At 41.4% G+C, this 14,298-nt stretch overlaps 2 protein-coding genes across 2 annotated transcripts; one reads left to right on the top strand and one right to left on the bottom strand.

Moving 5' to 3' along the window:
• The first annotated feature begins 2,785 nt into the window (after positions 1 to 2,785).
• bend3 (BEN domain containing 3) lies at positions 2,786 to 9,986 on the top strand. Its single transcript, XM_083907919.1, has 4 exons — positions 2,786 to 2,878; positions 4,165 to 4,219; positions 4,460 to 4,638; positions 5,713 to 9,986. The coding sequence occupies exons 2-4, from the start codon at positions 4,168 to 4,170 to the stop codon at positions 7,942 to 7,944; spliced, it is 2,463 nt and encodes an 820-aa protein (XP_083764045.1). The 5' UTR covers positions 2,786 to 2,878; positions 4,165 to 4,167; the 3' UTR covers positions 7,945 to 9,986.
• A 672-nt stretch (positions 9,987 to 10,658) lies between these two features.
• On the bottom strand, positions 10,659 to 12,700 carry mtres1 (mitochondrial transcription rescue factor 1). The gene is made up of 4 exons (XM_083907513.1): positions 12,662 to 12,700; positions 11,421 to 11,877; positions 11,111 to 11,183; positions 10,659 to 11,003 (listed from the first exon to the last, which is right to left on the bottom strand). Exons 2-4 carry the CDS (start codon positions 11,855 to 11,857, stop codon positions 10,821 to 10,823), a joined length of 693 nt encoding a protein of 230 aa, XP_083763639.1. The 5' UTR covers positions 11,858 to 11,877; positions 12,662 to 12,700; the 3' UTR covers positions 10,659 to 10,820.
• Between the last annotated feature and the right edge of the window lie 1,598 nt (positions 12,701 to 14,298).

The raw sequence follows: 14,298 nt of genomic DNA, 5'->3' as shown, positions 1-14,298 counted from the left end.
AGGAGAATGCACTAATTTTGACAGACTAACGTACTAAATAAACACCTAATTCATTTTGTTTTGATTTATTGTTAAGGACACACCAGTCTATATAGTTCAGTGCACATCAGAGCCCATTTTATGTGAATGCCTGTGATTTTCCTTTAGTAAAAAACCCCTGTGATGGCCTGATGTCTCATGGCGTTTCACTGCCTCTGCTCTCAGTGCACACTCTGGCCCCAATGACCCCATTAGGAATAAGCCTGTATGTAAATGGCTTCACACATTTGAGTGCAGAGCGATTTCGCCGATCTCCATTTGTCTTCCTTTCAAAGAGCCGCCCGTAAACACCTGCTAATGTCATCATATAGCTGATGGTGATGGATGAAAGTCATTCTCCTGAGATGGGAACAGTATGGCTGATTGGTTTCCATGACACAGACGAGCATATTGGCCAAAAATGACACTTTAACGAGCTCGTCACCGTGTTAAGTGCCACGCTCAGGCCCCTCGTCATAATAATCCGTACCTGGCTGACCCTGAGCCCCTGTACAGGTTCATGCTCGCTCTGTTGGCTGACAGATCAGACTGCCATGGCGACAGCTCATTAGTCCAGTAATGAGAGCCACACTGTGTATTGTTGTGTCATCTCTGGACTGAAATATTTGTGGCAGCGCTCCTGTGTGTGTGTGTGTGTGTGTGTGTGTGTGTGTGTGTGTGTGTGTGTGTGTGTGTGTGTGTGTGTGTGTGTGTGTGTGTGTGTGTGTGTGTGTGTGTGTGTGTGTGTGTGTGTGTGTGTGTGTGTGTGTGTGTGTGTGATGTAATTGTTTCCTGTTTACCTCGGTTCTTCGGGATTTATCTGCTTAAAGCTGCAGAGCTGTTAGTGATTGTGTTATTACTCTGCCTTTATAAAAAGGGATTGGGGTAACGACATGTGTATGCTGTGTCCTCAGTAAAACTATCAGACCTGACTGAGGGAGCTTTTGTGTGTATACAGCAGCAGAGCAGTGGGCGGGCAAGGACAGACTGCTTTTATCAAGCACAAGAGTTCACTTCTGAAATGTTTCATGGGTGCGTATGTGTTTTCATTCGTACTCCAACCTGTTGACAGTCATCTGCAGGGCCGGCCCAAGCCTTTATGGGGCTGAATTTGATTTGACAGAACACAACTCCTTATATGGACATCCTGGGGGGGGGGGTGTTTATAGGTCACATATTCAGGCTTTAAATGCAGCTTCTAATGTAATAATTGTGCAGAAGTCACAAAATAGACCATTTATAGACTTTTATTTTTGTTCATAAAAACCGCCCAAGTGAACTTTGAACTGTGTTTATAAAGTTGAAAAGAAATTTGGAATTTTTTTCAACAGATTGCCTAGTTTGTGCTGAAAAAAGGATATAAGACACTCAATGTTGCACTTTCTTCATTCTTATAGCCTCTGTATGTACTGTACGTTTGAACAAAGTAAGGGAAATAACAGCTGAAATGCACACAAACACACACACATTCCTCATTAAGTTGTCAGGTTCTGTTCTTGTGGTTATATTGATCTCCGTTATTATTTATTAGGGTTATCTGGAAGGGTATTATCCTACAACAGGTAAAGTTGTGGGAGTTTTCTCTCTCCAGTTAAAACAAAAATGCATATATCTACACAAATATGTCAATATATGTAGAATATATGGAGAGAAACTAAGATATTAGCATACAAATAAGAAAGTAATATAAACAGTAGCAGGAAGATAGATAACTACAGGTAACTAGAATATTTATCTATCTATATTATATAGATAGATAAATATTTATATTTATCTATATTATTGAAATATTTATATATCTATATTCATCATAGTAGCACTGATACAAATATTGATGATAATTTTAAATATAATGTCGTTTTTTTTATTATTATTATTTTATATCAACACTAAAGTAAACACATTATACATGGATTTACAAGAAGATGGTGTGGTCTGACACTGGTGTTGCTGATTCTCACGCAGTTACAGCATCTCACCACATGAGGGCAGCATTGCCCCTGTAATGTGAGCACCACAGTTCATGGTGGAGAGATGTTTCTCCTCTATCGACTTCTGCTCTGTGGGCAAATACAGCTCATCAAAGTAGAAATGCATATGTATTACTTATACTTTCTTGTTATGATTTCAATGTAATAGCTGATTAGTTTTTAGATTCCTGTTTTGTGGGATGTGTGCATTTTTTTTATTTATATTATAGTATTATTATGGCACTATTGATCAATAACATCATTATCAAACAACAACAAAACACAATTGAGCTTCGGGCCCCACAGAGACTTGGTCCGGCCCTGCATACAAGTGCACACAATAAAATAGTATTTGCAGCAAATTACATGAAAGTTAAGTTTTAAAAATGTAGCTGTCATTTACTTCTGAAGCACAGTCACCACGTGGGGCTCAGTTTGTAATTAATACTGAGTTTATACTGAAATAAGAATCAATAATTACTATTAACCTCTGCTGCTAACAGCTAATAGCAAATAGCTAACAGCTAACTGCAATAGCGCGTCGTTGTCACGCCCGTGGGGCCGTGTACTCTCCAGTACTTGCCTCTCTCCCACAGCTGTGCGGAAGTGACACAGCGGGCGCGCGCCGTGGTCACGTCACGCGAGAAAGCACAGAAGCATAGCGAGAGAGAGAGAGAGAGAGAGAGAGAGAGAGAGAGAGAGAGAGAGAGAGAGAGAGAGAGAGAGAGAGAGAGAGAGAGAGAGAGAGAGAGAGAGAGAGAGAGAGAGAGAGAGAGAGAAAATGTCAACAACACGAACAATACTTTCCCACAAATAAAGCAGCGCCTTGGGGCCGCGGACATGTCCGACATGTTGTTTACACGACCGAGGACTCGCGTGGACTCGTGAAGGTGAGCTCTAACCGCTGGTCACGCGCCTTTACCGTTAATTTAGAGTGGGAGAAAAGGGGAGGTTGGGGGGGCTTGTGTGGCTCGTCCACGCAAACGTTGCCGCGTCATTAAATCTCTCAGTAAATGGAGCAGCTTAGAGAAACGGCAGCCACTGAGTGAGGAGTGTTGTTGAGTGGGTTAGTGAGTGGAGGGTTATGACGATGTAACAACACGCGCACTAATGTTACTGTTGTTTGGGTTCATGGGCGGAAGAATGAGGAAGTGGATGAACAGTGAAGGCTGGAGGAGGAGAGGAGCTTAGCGTGTGTGTATGTGAGAGAATCTCTTTATTTTCTAAAACCGTGTGTTCACATTTCACGTGTTTTACCACCAACACCCAGGGGCGGTCCAAACCTTTATGGGGTCCTAAGCTGAATTCAATTCGGGGGGTGGGGGCCTCCTACCACTTCAGAGTAGCCGGTGCTTGACTATTATTATTGACTACTATTCCACCGGTAGAGCCCTTTGCGTGATGTCATAATAACATTGAATGTGACACAATAGACAACACTGGAGGACATCTCAAGATGTCAAGCTTTGTATGAGATTATACCCTTAAACATACCGTACCGCTTTACTCTGGTACCCCAAGGGAGGGGTGCCAAAGAATGGGCCAGTTGGGGCTGGATATTTTGGTATTATTCTTAATGGAAATGGAAAAAAATACGTACCAAACTGATCCGTTCCACACCACAAATAACTTAGGCTTAACAGTATTTAGATATCTAAATATTTCTAAAGCTATCTAGATTTCTTTAATGTGTAAAAATGTTGTGTTTTTTTTCTCCGCACACAAAGCAGCTGATTAGTTCTCTGTTGCCTTGGGCCACCTCTACCAGCACTCCTGTTTCCAGTTAATATGCCTGGAGGCAGCATGTCACATGCTGACTGTTAGAGCTGCAACACACACAGACACACACACATTTAAATAATTTAGTGTGTGAGTGACAGAGGTTTGTTAAACAAATACTGACGTTTTCCATCATCTTCTTACATTTAGTGCACTGAACAACGTGATTATTCAGAAAAAATACTCATACATATTTATCAATAATGATATTGTAACACTCAATCTTGGATGTATTTGAATGTGGTAGATAAATCGTATTAATGTACCAATGATTTTGGTCTGTTGACATGTCCTTTAAATGTCCTGTGTTATTAGACCAACATTAGTCAACAAAGGAACGACACAATTTGTGACTACATTGTGAAGTTTTTTTCATGTTTGTCATTTATTTTTCCAGGCTATGAATTTCTCTGAGCATGGGGAAGTTTCAGATGAAGCAATGCTTGAGAAAGGCAAGTTTCTTGAACTCTATCAACAACAGCGCATGCATTGATAACATAAACATAGCAACATCGTATTGATTATGTTGCATGCATTTTTCTTTCTTTTTTTTCTAATGATACGCTGAATGTGGGTCATCTGCACCTTTTTAGAAGGAATGTAGTAATGTTAAAGTGGGGGAAAAAGCTGATCACATGGGGAAAAAATGAGGTGGTTTCACTCAGAAAATGTGCATCTCTCATTGTTTACAGAACACAAGCATGTCCGGGACATTAAGGGGGAGACGGAGGACCGTGCTATTTGCAAACAGCCCGAAGGACTTGGAGCAGGATCTCATGAGGCCTCGGAGGCTGGTAAACGAACATCGGCAGAGATGGACCCTGACACAAACCAGCCCAACAGCAGCAAGAGAGCCAGAGTCTCTGGTGAGGTAAGCTAACTTAAAACCGTTTTTATCCAGGGAAAATCTGCATATTATCTTTTTATTAAGTAGGTTAAAGTGAAGCTTCAACTTTTTTTTGACGTGTGCTGTGCTTTGTTTGAAGTACTGGCACAGTGTCAGTGTCTTACACAGAGCTGAGAGCATGCTCGCTATGCTGGGAAGCAGAAGACGGACAAGCACATGCTCAGTGGAAAATATAGCAGCCAGTGGGGACAACATCTAAAATGTATCTATCCATTTTATTTTTCTTAATATGTTTGTTGCTTTATTCTCACAGATAAACTGCCTTTTCTGACAGTAGATTTAAGATTACACACTGCTCACTCCCTGCTCCAAAGTCCAAATAGCAATTAAGCATTTTTAGGTCGTATATGTAGTATGGGTATTGCGTGTATACTGCTGCCTCGTTTGTATAACCTGTGTAAATCTGAACACATAATTTCAAACACCAAAGTCAGAAAATTACACATTTTAATGTAGTAATGGAGGCAGCAGTGGATTAACAACTCCTGTGTGGCTCATTGTGAAATCACTGATTTTCTATATGGACTTTGGTGCTGGAGAGTGTGTTTTACGGAGTGAACCAAACTTCAATTTCCATTTGCAAAAGGCTGGTGAGATAAAGCAGTTAACCCTAAACGTTAAATAGGGTACACTTACGCTGGTAAATATTTTATGAAGTGAGACTTTTGTTAAGTGGCTAACATCTGTTTTTCCGACTGAGCATGTGCCTACCTGTCTTCTGTTGCTTCTCAGCACAGGGACCACACAGAGCACGGTCAGCTGTATGTAAGAAGCTATGACTCTATCTATCCACACAGAAACGGAACGAAACGTGAACAGTCATTTTCTTTCTCGGTTTGAAAAGGTTTCCTGTAAACACGGCATTGTTTCAGGAAATGTCTCATCCTCATGAAACCTCTCAAAACGACTCAAAAGAGAGTCAGAGTGTCGGCCTGACTGTACACACAGAGAGGGAGAGAGCAACACTCAAGAAAACAAACTATGTATTTAAGGTGTCTCTTATGTACACATGATTTGAATGTTGTGTCTTCTTTCTAGATGAGGAGGCACTTGATGGATGTGAGCAGCAGACATGAGCCTCTGTGCCTCACCACAACTGAAGAGAAGAAGGACTGCATTCAGGAGACGACCAGAATTTCCTACAGAAAGCCTCTCTTCAGCATCTCCCACAGGATCTCGGAGAAGCGTAACACTCCGGGTGTGGAGCAGCAGGCCAGTCATGGCGCCGGAAATCAGATCAACTTCAACAGCATCCTCTCAACCAAGCTCCAAATTCCCGAGGAAAATGGCCAAGTGGAGAGCCTCCCCAGCACAGACAGTTCAGGCCAAGATTCAACAACAACAAACTCTAGCCTTTATCCTCTGATTGAGAAAATGTTTTTCATTCTCAATACCCTCAATTCAAGCATGACTCAGCTTCACAGCAAAGTTGACTTGTTGACCCTTGAAGTCATGAGGATCAAAAAGCAGGTCAAACCAGCTGAGATGTCGACAGAGTTCCAGCCTCCTCCTGAATATCTACTAACAAGTGATGAATTGAATCAGCTAATGGAGCAGACGTCCTGTCCTGGGGAGCTTGGCTGTCGGCTGCTGGTGCATCTCTTCCCGGAGCTGTTCAAAGCCAGAGAGTGCTCTCATGAGTGCATGGCGAGCAAGAGAACACTTGAGTCTTTACATCTGCAGCTGATTCGTAACTACGTCGAGGTTTGTTACCCTTCAGTTAAGAACAACAGTATCTGGGAGGAAGAGTGTCTCCTCCAGATCAATGATTTCTTCAATCGTTTCTGGACGCAGAGAGAAGTCGAGGGTGCTCGGCTGCTCAGGAAGCAGACCGTCACTGGTGCTGGGATAAAAACTGAGCATCCTCAAACATATCATTTCATTAACGAGCAGGGTCAGGAAGAGCATTTTGCTCTGGATGATCAGCAAGGCAGCCTGGCTGTCTCAGACACCTCCTTCAAAACACAAGCCTCGGAGGAGCTGGACGAGTTCTCTTCACCTGAGGACTTAATAGTTTTTCTAATGCATCGTCTTTTCCCTGAGGTGTTTGAATGGGGGAAAATGCCTGAAGGGTTCAGCAGTTTCAGTAGAGTGGGGCAGAAAATTCTGGACTCTGACAAGATGGACGTAATCAGAAAGTATATGGAGGCAAATTTTCCTGATGTGCCTGAGGACAGCTGGCTCCAGGTCTGCATTCAGCTTATAGAGGATGCACTTGAGGGTCCGCACAGTAATGGCAATGGGAGTGAACCTGATAATATGAACGATGAGGGCTATGAACTGACCAGCCTTTCAGAAGATATTTCTAATATTAAAGTACCAGACTTGGCAGATTATGAAAGACCCAGTCGCAAAGCCAAAAAGTCACTGCTCACACCCATGGATTTTGACAATTTGGACATTCCTCTACCAGACTTTACCATCCCCCAGGAGTACCTCTTGTCCAGGGAGCAGCTGAAGAAAAACTATGAATGTTCCCTGTCCATTGGAAACTTTGCCTCCCGGCTGCTGGTGCTCATGTTTCCTGAGCTGTTTACCCCTGAGAACACAAGGAAGCAGTACAACTGTAGTGGTTCTCTTGGAAAAAAGCAGCTTGATCCTGTTCGCGTAAACCTGATCCGTCATTATGTGCAGGTAGTTTACCCGCAGGCCAAGAATGACAGAGTGTGGATGTTAGAATTTGTGGGAAAACTTGATGAGAGGTGTAGGAGACGTGACACGGAGCAGAGGAGATCCTACCTGCAGCAACGCAAAGTGTACGGTCCAGAGTCAGAGCAGGACTTTCTTTGTCAGCTCAACCAGCTCCATCCAGATATCAGAGAGGATCTCGATATCCCTTCTTTACCTCCTGAGAAAAGCAGCAAAGACTTCTGCAAAATCCCCCTCGATGAACTGACTGTATCTAAACCCGACTTCCCTGTACCTTCTCTCTACCTGCTCTCAGACACTGAGGTACGGGAAATCGTACAGCAGAGTCTCTCTGTTGGGAACTTTGCTGCTCGCCTTCTCGTGCGCCTCTTCCCTGAACTCTTCACTCCGGAGAACCTGAGGCTGCAATACAATCATTCCGGGGCCTGCAACAAGAAGCAGCTTGACCCTGTGCGCCTCAGATTGATCCGTCACTATGTGGAAGCGGTGTATCCTGTGGATAAGATGGAGGAGGTGTGGCACTATGAATGTGTGCCAAGCATTGACGAACGCTGCCGGCGCCCTAATCGGAAGAAGTGTGACATTCTTAAGAAGGCCAAGAGGTCAAGCACTGTGTCCTAGTTACAGAACTTTGCTGTTTCGGCAACACTTATTTGTCAAAAAATGATTGCACATTATACAAGCTGAAACCACATCATTGAACTTTTACAATATGTCCATGTAGGATGAAGCCAAGCTGTTATGAGTTTATTCAGTCATGTTCTTGGTCATATTTTACCTTTAGACTACAGCAGTTGATGTTGTAGTTTAAGTTATTGTTGAGTTTTTTTTAAAGTTTGTTTGTATAAGGTACTGACACAGTCAACGCTGAAATCCACCAGTGCATCACCATGAGCCAGTCTGAGACACAGACGCTTGCACTCAATGAGAACATGGCTGCCAGTGTGGACACAAGGTAAAAATAATGGCGCCCTCACATGATACGGTTCTATTAGCGATTTGCCTGGTACCTGGTGCTTTCTTTAGTACCTGCTCTGGCAAGGTTCCAATTGAGCTGAGCCGATGCTAAAAATGTGTCGTTGACAGACTGCCCACCACTGATTGGCAGAGAGTGTTGTCACTGGAAGAGTCATGACTGTGATGCTTGCGTGACACAAGAATCAAACCAATCAATGCTGAATTGTAGATCAGTTAAAAGACTTAAAAATCCCTAAAACATGCTTTAATCTCCAATATATAGGAAGAACATTTCTAAAAAATCTTCATATATAGCACAGGAGTCTGGTGGATTTAGTGACAGCACTGCCAAAAGCCGGCGATTGTGAGCTGAATCACAGCCCATCCATCCATTCATCCTCTACCGCTTTATCCTCCACATGAGGGTCGTGTAGGGCACTGGTGCCAATCCTAGCTGACTCAGGGCGAAAGGCGAGGTACACCCTGGACAGGTCACCAGTCCATCACAGGGACACATATAGAGAAAAACCATCCAAATCACAACCACTCCCATCGTCTTTCAGTTCAGTGTCTACGCTCCAGTCATGCAGGAACTACTGAACGATTGTGTGAACTCATTTCTTAATTAATTGATTTTTATAATTCGGTACACCAAAAAGAACTGCCTTGCCCATCACTTGTTTCTGTGTTTATGTTCTGTATAAACAAAAGAGTAGAGCTGAGTATTGCTAGAAGTGAATGGAAAAGCGCCATAATTTACAAGATCCAGCCATCCTTCTACCACTTTATCCTCCACATAAGGGTCGCAGGGGGCGCTGTTGGCCAAAAAGCAGGGTACACCCAGGACAGATCTTCCAAAATACTTGCCTTTTAAAATCTACCTTTAAAGTAGATGTTATCTTTTCTCTTTAATCTACCACTGACTCTTGCACCAAAGGTCATAGAGGAAATCTGCTTTGATCATTTTGTCAGCTGCTGGGCAACTGTTGCCTCATTTGTTAAGTTTGTGTCACGTAGGTAAATCTTTTGACATTAAATTCACAAACTACTTTGGTGAACTTACTGATGGAGTCAGATTTAGGTCAACAACTACTGTGTGCTGTGGCTAACATCAGTTTCCTTTCAGGCAGCCATGTTTTCAGTCAGGGTGTATGTCCGTGTTCCTGCCAATGGAGACACTTACAGTGAAGTCAGCACTGACTCTTTGTCAGTACGTTATAAAACCACACTTCAAAAAACCTCAACTATCTATTTTAATGTAGTCTTATTAATGTTCGATAAAGCAGGAAAAAAACTGCTTCTATTTAAAAGCCAAAACTGTCATAGCTTATCTAACATTCTTTGTCCTTAAATGTTGTAGCCTTAACAACAATAACCATGACAGTAGCTGATAACATCGTTCACACATTTGCTCTATGGCTAGATAGAATTCATAATGATGTGATGTAGAGATGGGTGACAAATTAAAGGAAAAACCCAAATAAATAAAGGAGTGGAGAAACACGACGACTGTGAACACCATACAGTCACCAGACCTCAGTTAAAACACCTACAGGAGATGGTGACGATGTCCTGGTGGTTATTCCTGTAATTTGTTGCCTGTATGTATTGCCATTACAGTTACTGATGTAGCATTGTGCCACCACAGTTTTAATAACAATGTGCTTATGTTAAGCCTTCTTATCAAAATTTATATTATAAAGACGATTTAACATGACTCATGATTTCTAATAAAATCTTAATATAAATATACGACTTGACAAGTTTACATTATTAAATGTAGCCGTTCCTGTTGAGGTATCTAGTCAGCTTTTTTATTTCTTTAGCACACAGTAAATAACATGATGTTTCTGATGACTAAAGCTTTATCTTGCTCTTTTTTGTCATGCTCTACTTTCTCCCTCTATTTTTTTTCAGCTCCAGAGTGACAAACACAATTGAGATATTGTGCATACTCCTCTTTCATTAATAACAAGCAATTATGCGTAGTGCAGTGTGCAAATGCACATACATGTCATGGTTGTCATGACCTAAGCTATATGGGAGTCACTACTCCAATAGCAGTATTATGTATAATATCTAGCCTTATGTGCTTTTTTTTTTTTTTAAACAATGCCATGCCTTGGGTATATCATCATGCACAATATGCTCTAGGGGGTCCCCTGGTGGTCACTGGGCCTTGAGCAGGCACTTAGTTCACTGATACCTTGGGCTGTCTCTGCCTGCAATCTATAGAAATGTCATCAAATTCTATTCTTTATATTTTGAGCTAGGCTAAATGGAACCATAGGACAACATATGCAAATTAACATGTTTGAGGAAAACCTGTGAACCTGTGATATCATTACATCATTTTCAAATTTCAAAATGCACATTTATTGAGAAAGTCACTAAGTACTGTGAACATTATTGACTACAACCATTGAAAAGTATTAGTCATAACAAATAACTGATTCTACAGCCAGCTTGTCTGAGACAAATCATATTACCAGTTATAACATTTCTATGTTGTATTAGAATCTGTGTTGTCCTTTTCAAGTTCATGGTTTAAAGACTTCATTCTTGGGAAGTTCAACATTTTTCCACCGCCTTAAGGCAACTTTGCACTTTTCTGATTTACTGGTTTCCCCAAAAACTCTTCTGATGGTGACTCTCATTAGAGTAACAGTGTTGTCTTCTGGCTTCTCGGACAGAACCATGTCCAAAGTGTCCCCAACTTTCACCTGCATACAGAACAAAATATGAGTTATGTTAAAGGAATCATAGGATTGGCAGGTCAGATTAGATCAATTGGATGAATACAAAACTTTTAATTGAATTTCTCACTTACTGTTTTACTTTTCTTGATAAGTGTCTTCCCATTTAGCCTGAGTGTGCCGCTGTAAAAGGCATCTTCAATTTTTCTGCATCAGAATTAAAGGACATTCTGTTCAGTTCTGGGATTAAAGGTGCTGCTATTGTTTACGAGTTACAGCTGTGTTTCTCAATCCTGGTCCTGGGGAGACAATGGCCTGCGTGATTTAGATTTAAATCAGGTGTGTTGGAGCAGGGAAATATCTAAAACATGCAAGGCATTTGGGTCCCCAAATCCAGGATTTAAAAGCACTGCTCTGGACAGTAGTGAGGATAGACTGACTTACGCGTGTCCCATGTCCAGGCCAGCTCTCATGATGACATCATAGCGAAAAGACTGCACATATTTTTCCATGTCTTTATAATCTTTAGGTTGATTTGGGTCCTCTTCCACCGCATCTTCATAATCCCTGTCCTCTGGATCTTTCGCCGCCTCGTCTTCCTCCTCATCCTCCTCCTGCGTTGTCCTTGCTGCACCTTTCTTCTTGCTGCTTTTGAACCTCAGATGATGGACAGACCAACTCCTGACAGCATCTCTGCCATGAGACGTCAGTCTGTGGCAGCCCAGTGTGGGGAATGCTGTGCTACCCCACAGCTGGCGTGTATGGATGCTCCTGGGACACCATTTTGTCTGTCTCAGTCCATAACCAGCAGCTAGCAGGTGGCTGGGGTGCAGCCTCCCGAGCTGTCTCATGGTAAGAGCCTGCACCACCAGATTCTGCATGTTGGTGCTCCCACCAGACACTGGAAAACAAATTTAAAGCTTGGGCATGTAAGGGGCTGAAAGGGTTAGCAACAGCATGCTGCACTTTGAAAAAAAATTTATACATCCCACCCCCTTCTGGATTTGGGAATTTAGTAATTTTCAGACCACTTTATTTATTGAAGAACAAGCTTAAAAGTTTACCATTTTAAATTTGCAGTTGCATTAAGTCATATTTCAATAATACACAGTGTCTCGGCTATGGCTTAAATACCCGTTTAATAGTATAATACCACATAACAAAGTCGAAGCATACTTTCAAAATAAAAGCCTCGCTTTACCTATATCCCATGGGAGTGCAATATTTATCTGATGCATTTCACATTGAACACTTTGGTACCAATTACATCATCATAGTGATAACCTGACCGACACAAACCGGAACCAAATTACTTTATACTTTATTTATTAACATTACATTTCAGCAGTGATTTTTTTTTAATCGCGTTTGTTCCTGTTAGCATAGTCCGTTGTGCTACTTTACAAGCACGCCGATGATGATGATAATAAGTCGCATTCTTGTATATTATATATTATATATAAGTCTAATGTGAGTGAATCAGCTTGACATGTTTCAGGCAGCAGCTGAAACTGTATTTATGTTGAAAGCGCCATTGCTGCTAGCTAGCTTTACTTTTCCTCAGTAAGTACATGGAGTCGTGCCGCCCTCTTTTTACCAACAAACAGTAACATGTGACCAGTGTTCCTTAGTTAGTTGTTAAATGTTAAACACGCACATTGTGTCCTTGTTTCGAGTCAACTCACCTGTGAAATAACCTCTTATAGAATGTTCTGTGTGTGTTCCTTCCTGTTTAGTCGCTGGTGCTAGATGTTTTCTGCCTATGAGACGACGTTAATATGCTGCCATCTATCGCACTGGAGGAGAAGTACACCGACATTCAACCGAGCAGCAGACGAGGTAAAAACAAAGAAAAAAACGGTTGTAGAATTGGTCTTAATGAATGTTTTTGTCTCCCCTCTGAACATACGCAGCAACACCTCATTTATATAGAATTCGAATTGGTTGTTTTTTCTTTATTGTTTTCTAACTAATTAGTGATTTGACCTCTGTATTCGTTTTCCACACCAGTAGTAAACACACACAGGCCGGGCGCCTAGCATCTCCTCTCATTATTATGACATAGCATATAATAATGATGGGATATTATCTTAAAATGATGGAATATTAGTATCTGATAGTAATGAATTGGGTTTGCATTCTTTCTTTCTTTTCTCATGTGGTGGAAACAGACATCCATAATGAACAAAACCACTCACTGTCCTGCACCAAAGTCCACAGCATTGTTTACCTTGTGGGGGGGGGGGGGGGGGGGGTCTACTGCCTGCTCCTTTGATAAGACCACCTTTGATTAAACGCCAATGTGGGTTTGAGGCAGCGAGTGAGCAGTTTATAAGGATAAAAAATGTTGTCAAACATTCTAGATCAGGGGTCCACATGTGGCCCCCAATCGATTACATGGAATGAAAACATGGCCCATGACTGTCTTTTAAACACAGTGTGTAGCTGAGGCACAGCTGCCAGCGAGGTGATAGAATATAATATGTTTCCTAGCAATGTTTAATGTTTATTATAACAGTAATAATAAGACATTTGGTCATAATTAGGAATGACAGTGGCCGAAACAGCTCCTGGCACAAATTTTAATCACAGTTGTCCACACTTTTATTTATGTAATTTAAATTAATGTCTGTATTTGATATTAATACATTAATTTTGCATCATAAATAGTATTATTAAGTATACATGTGATATCATGATGCAATATTGTGAACACTTTAACACTTTTAGGTTAAGCCGGCCCCCTCTTGACCACAATAGATGCGCATTGGCACCCAGGTCATTTGAGTTTGAGACCCCTGTTCTAGATTTTTATCAGAATTATCTGTTTTTCTTTCATATCCAATGCTGGTACTAGGTGTAAGCAGCCAGCAGGGGGTGTGCGTGCACAGCTCAGGCAGCAGGCATCAGACAGTTACTGAAACAGCCAAATTTTCATTAAGGCCTCAATTATCCCTTTGATAAGCTGCTGCAATTAACAGTTGCCTATAGCACCATGAGAATGCAACATTAAACTGAATATAAAACAAAGTCATGTGTGCATCCAGGATCAGGGTCAGTCCTGAAGCTGAATTTGATTTGATTTTCCTCATTGTTGCCCGTACTTGTATATTATTAATACAAATATAACACACAAAAAATGCAGCATCTCCTCCACAACACACAGTCAGGCACATTTTTAAATACTAGTTGGGTTGACCCCAGACATTTATTGCAACTTTTATAATTTATCCAGCATGAGATATATCTGAATACATATTTTAAAAGTTAATAAAGTCATATATACAGCCCATGTGTGTTTATGATAACAGTGACTCTTTTT

The sequence above is a fragment of the Microchirus variegatus genome (assembly GCF_963457635.1).
Source record: "Microchirus variegatus genome assembly, chromosome: 21".
Lineage (NCBI taxonomy): Eukaryota > Metazoa > Chordata > Actinopteri > Pleuronectiformes > Soleidae > Microchirus > Microchirus variegatus.
The sequence above is the reverse complement of the archived record's forward strand: the minus strand, read 5'-3'. Positions and strand labels throughout refer to the sequence as shown.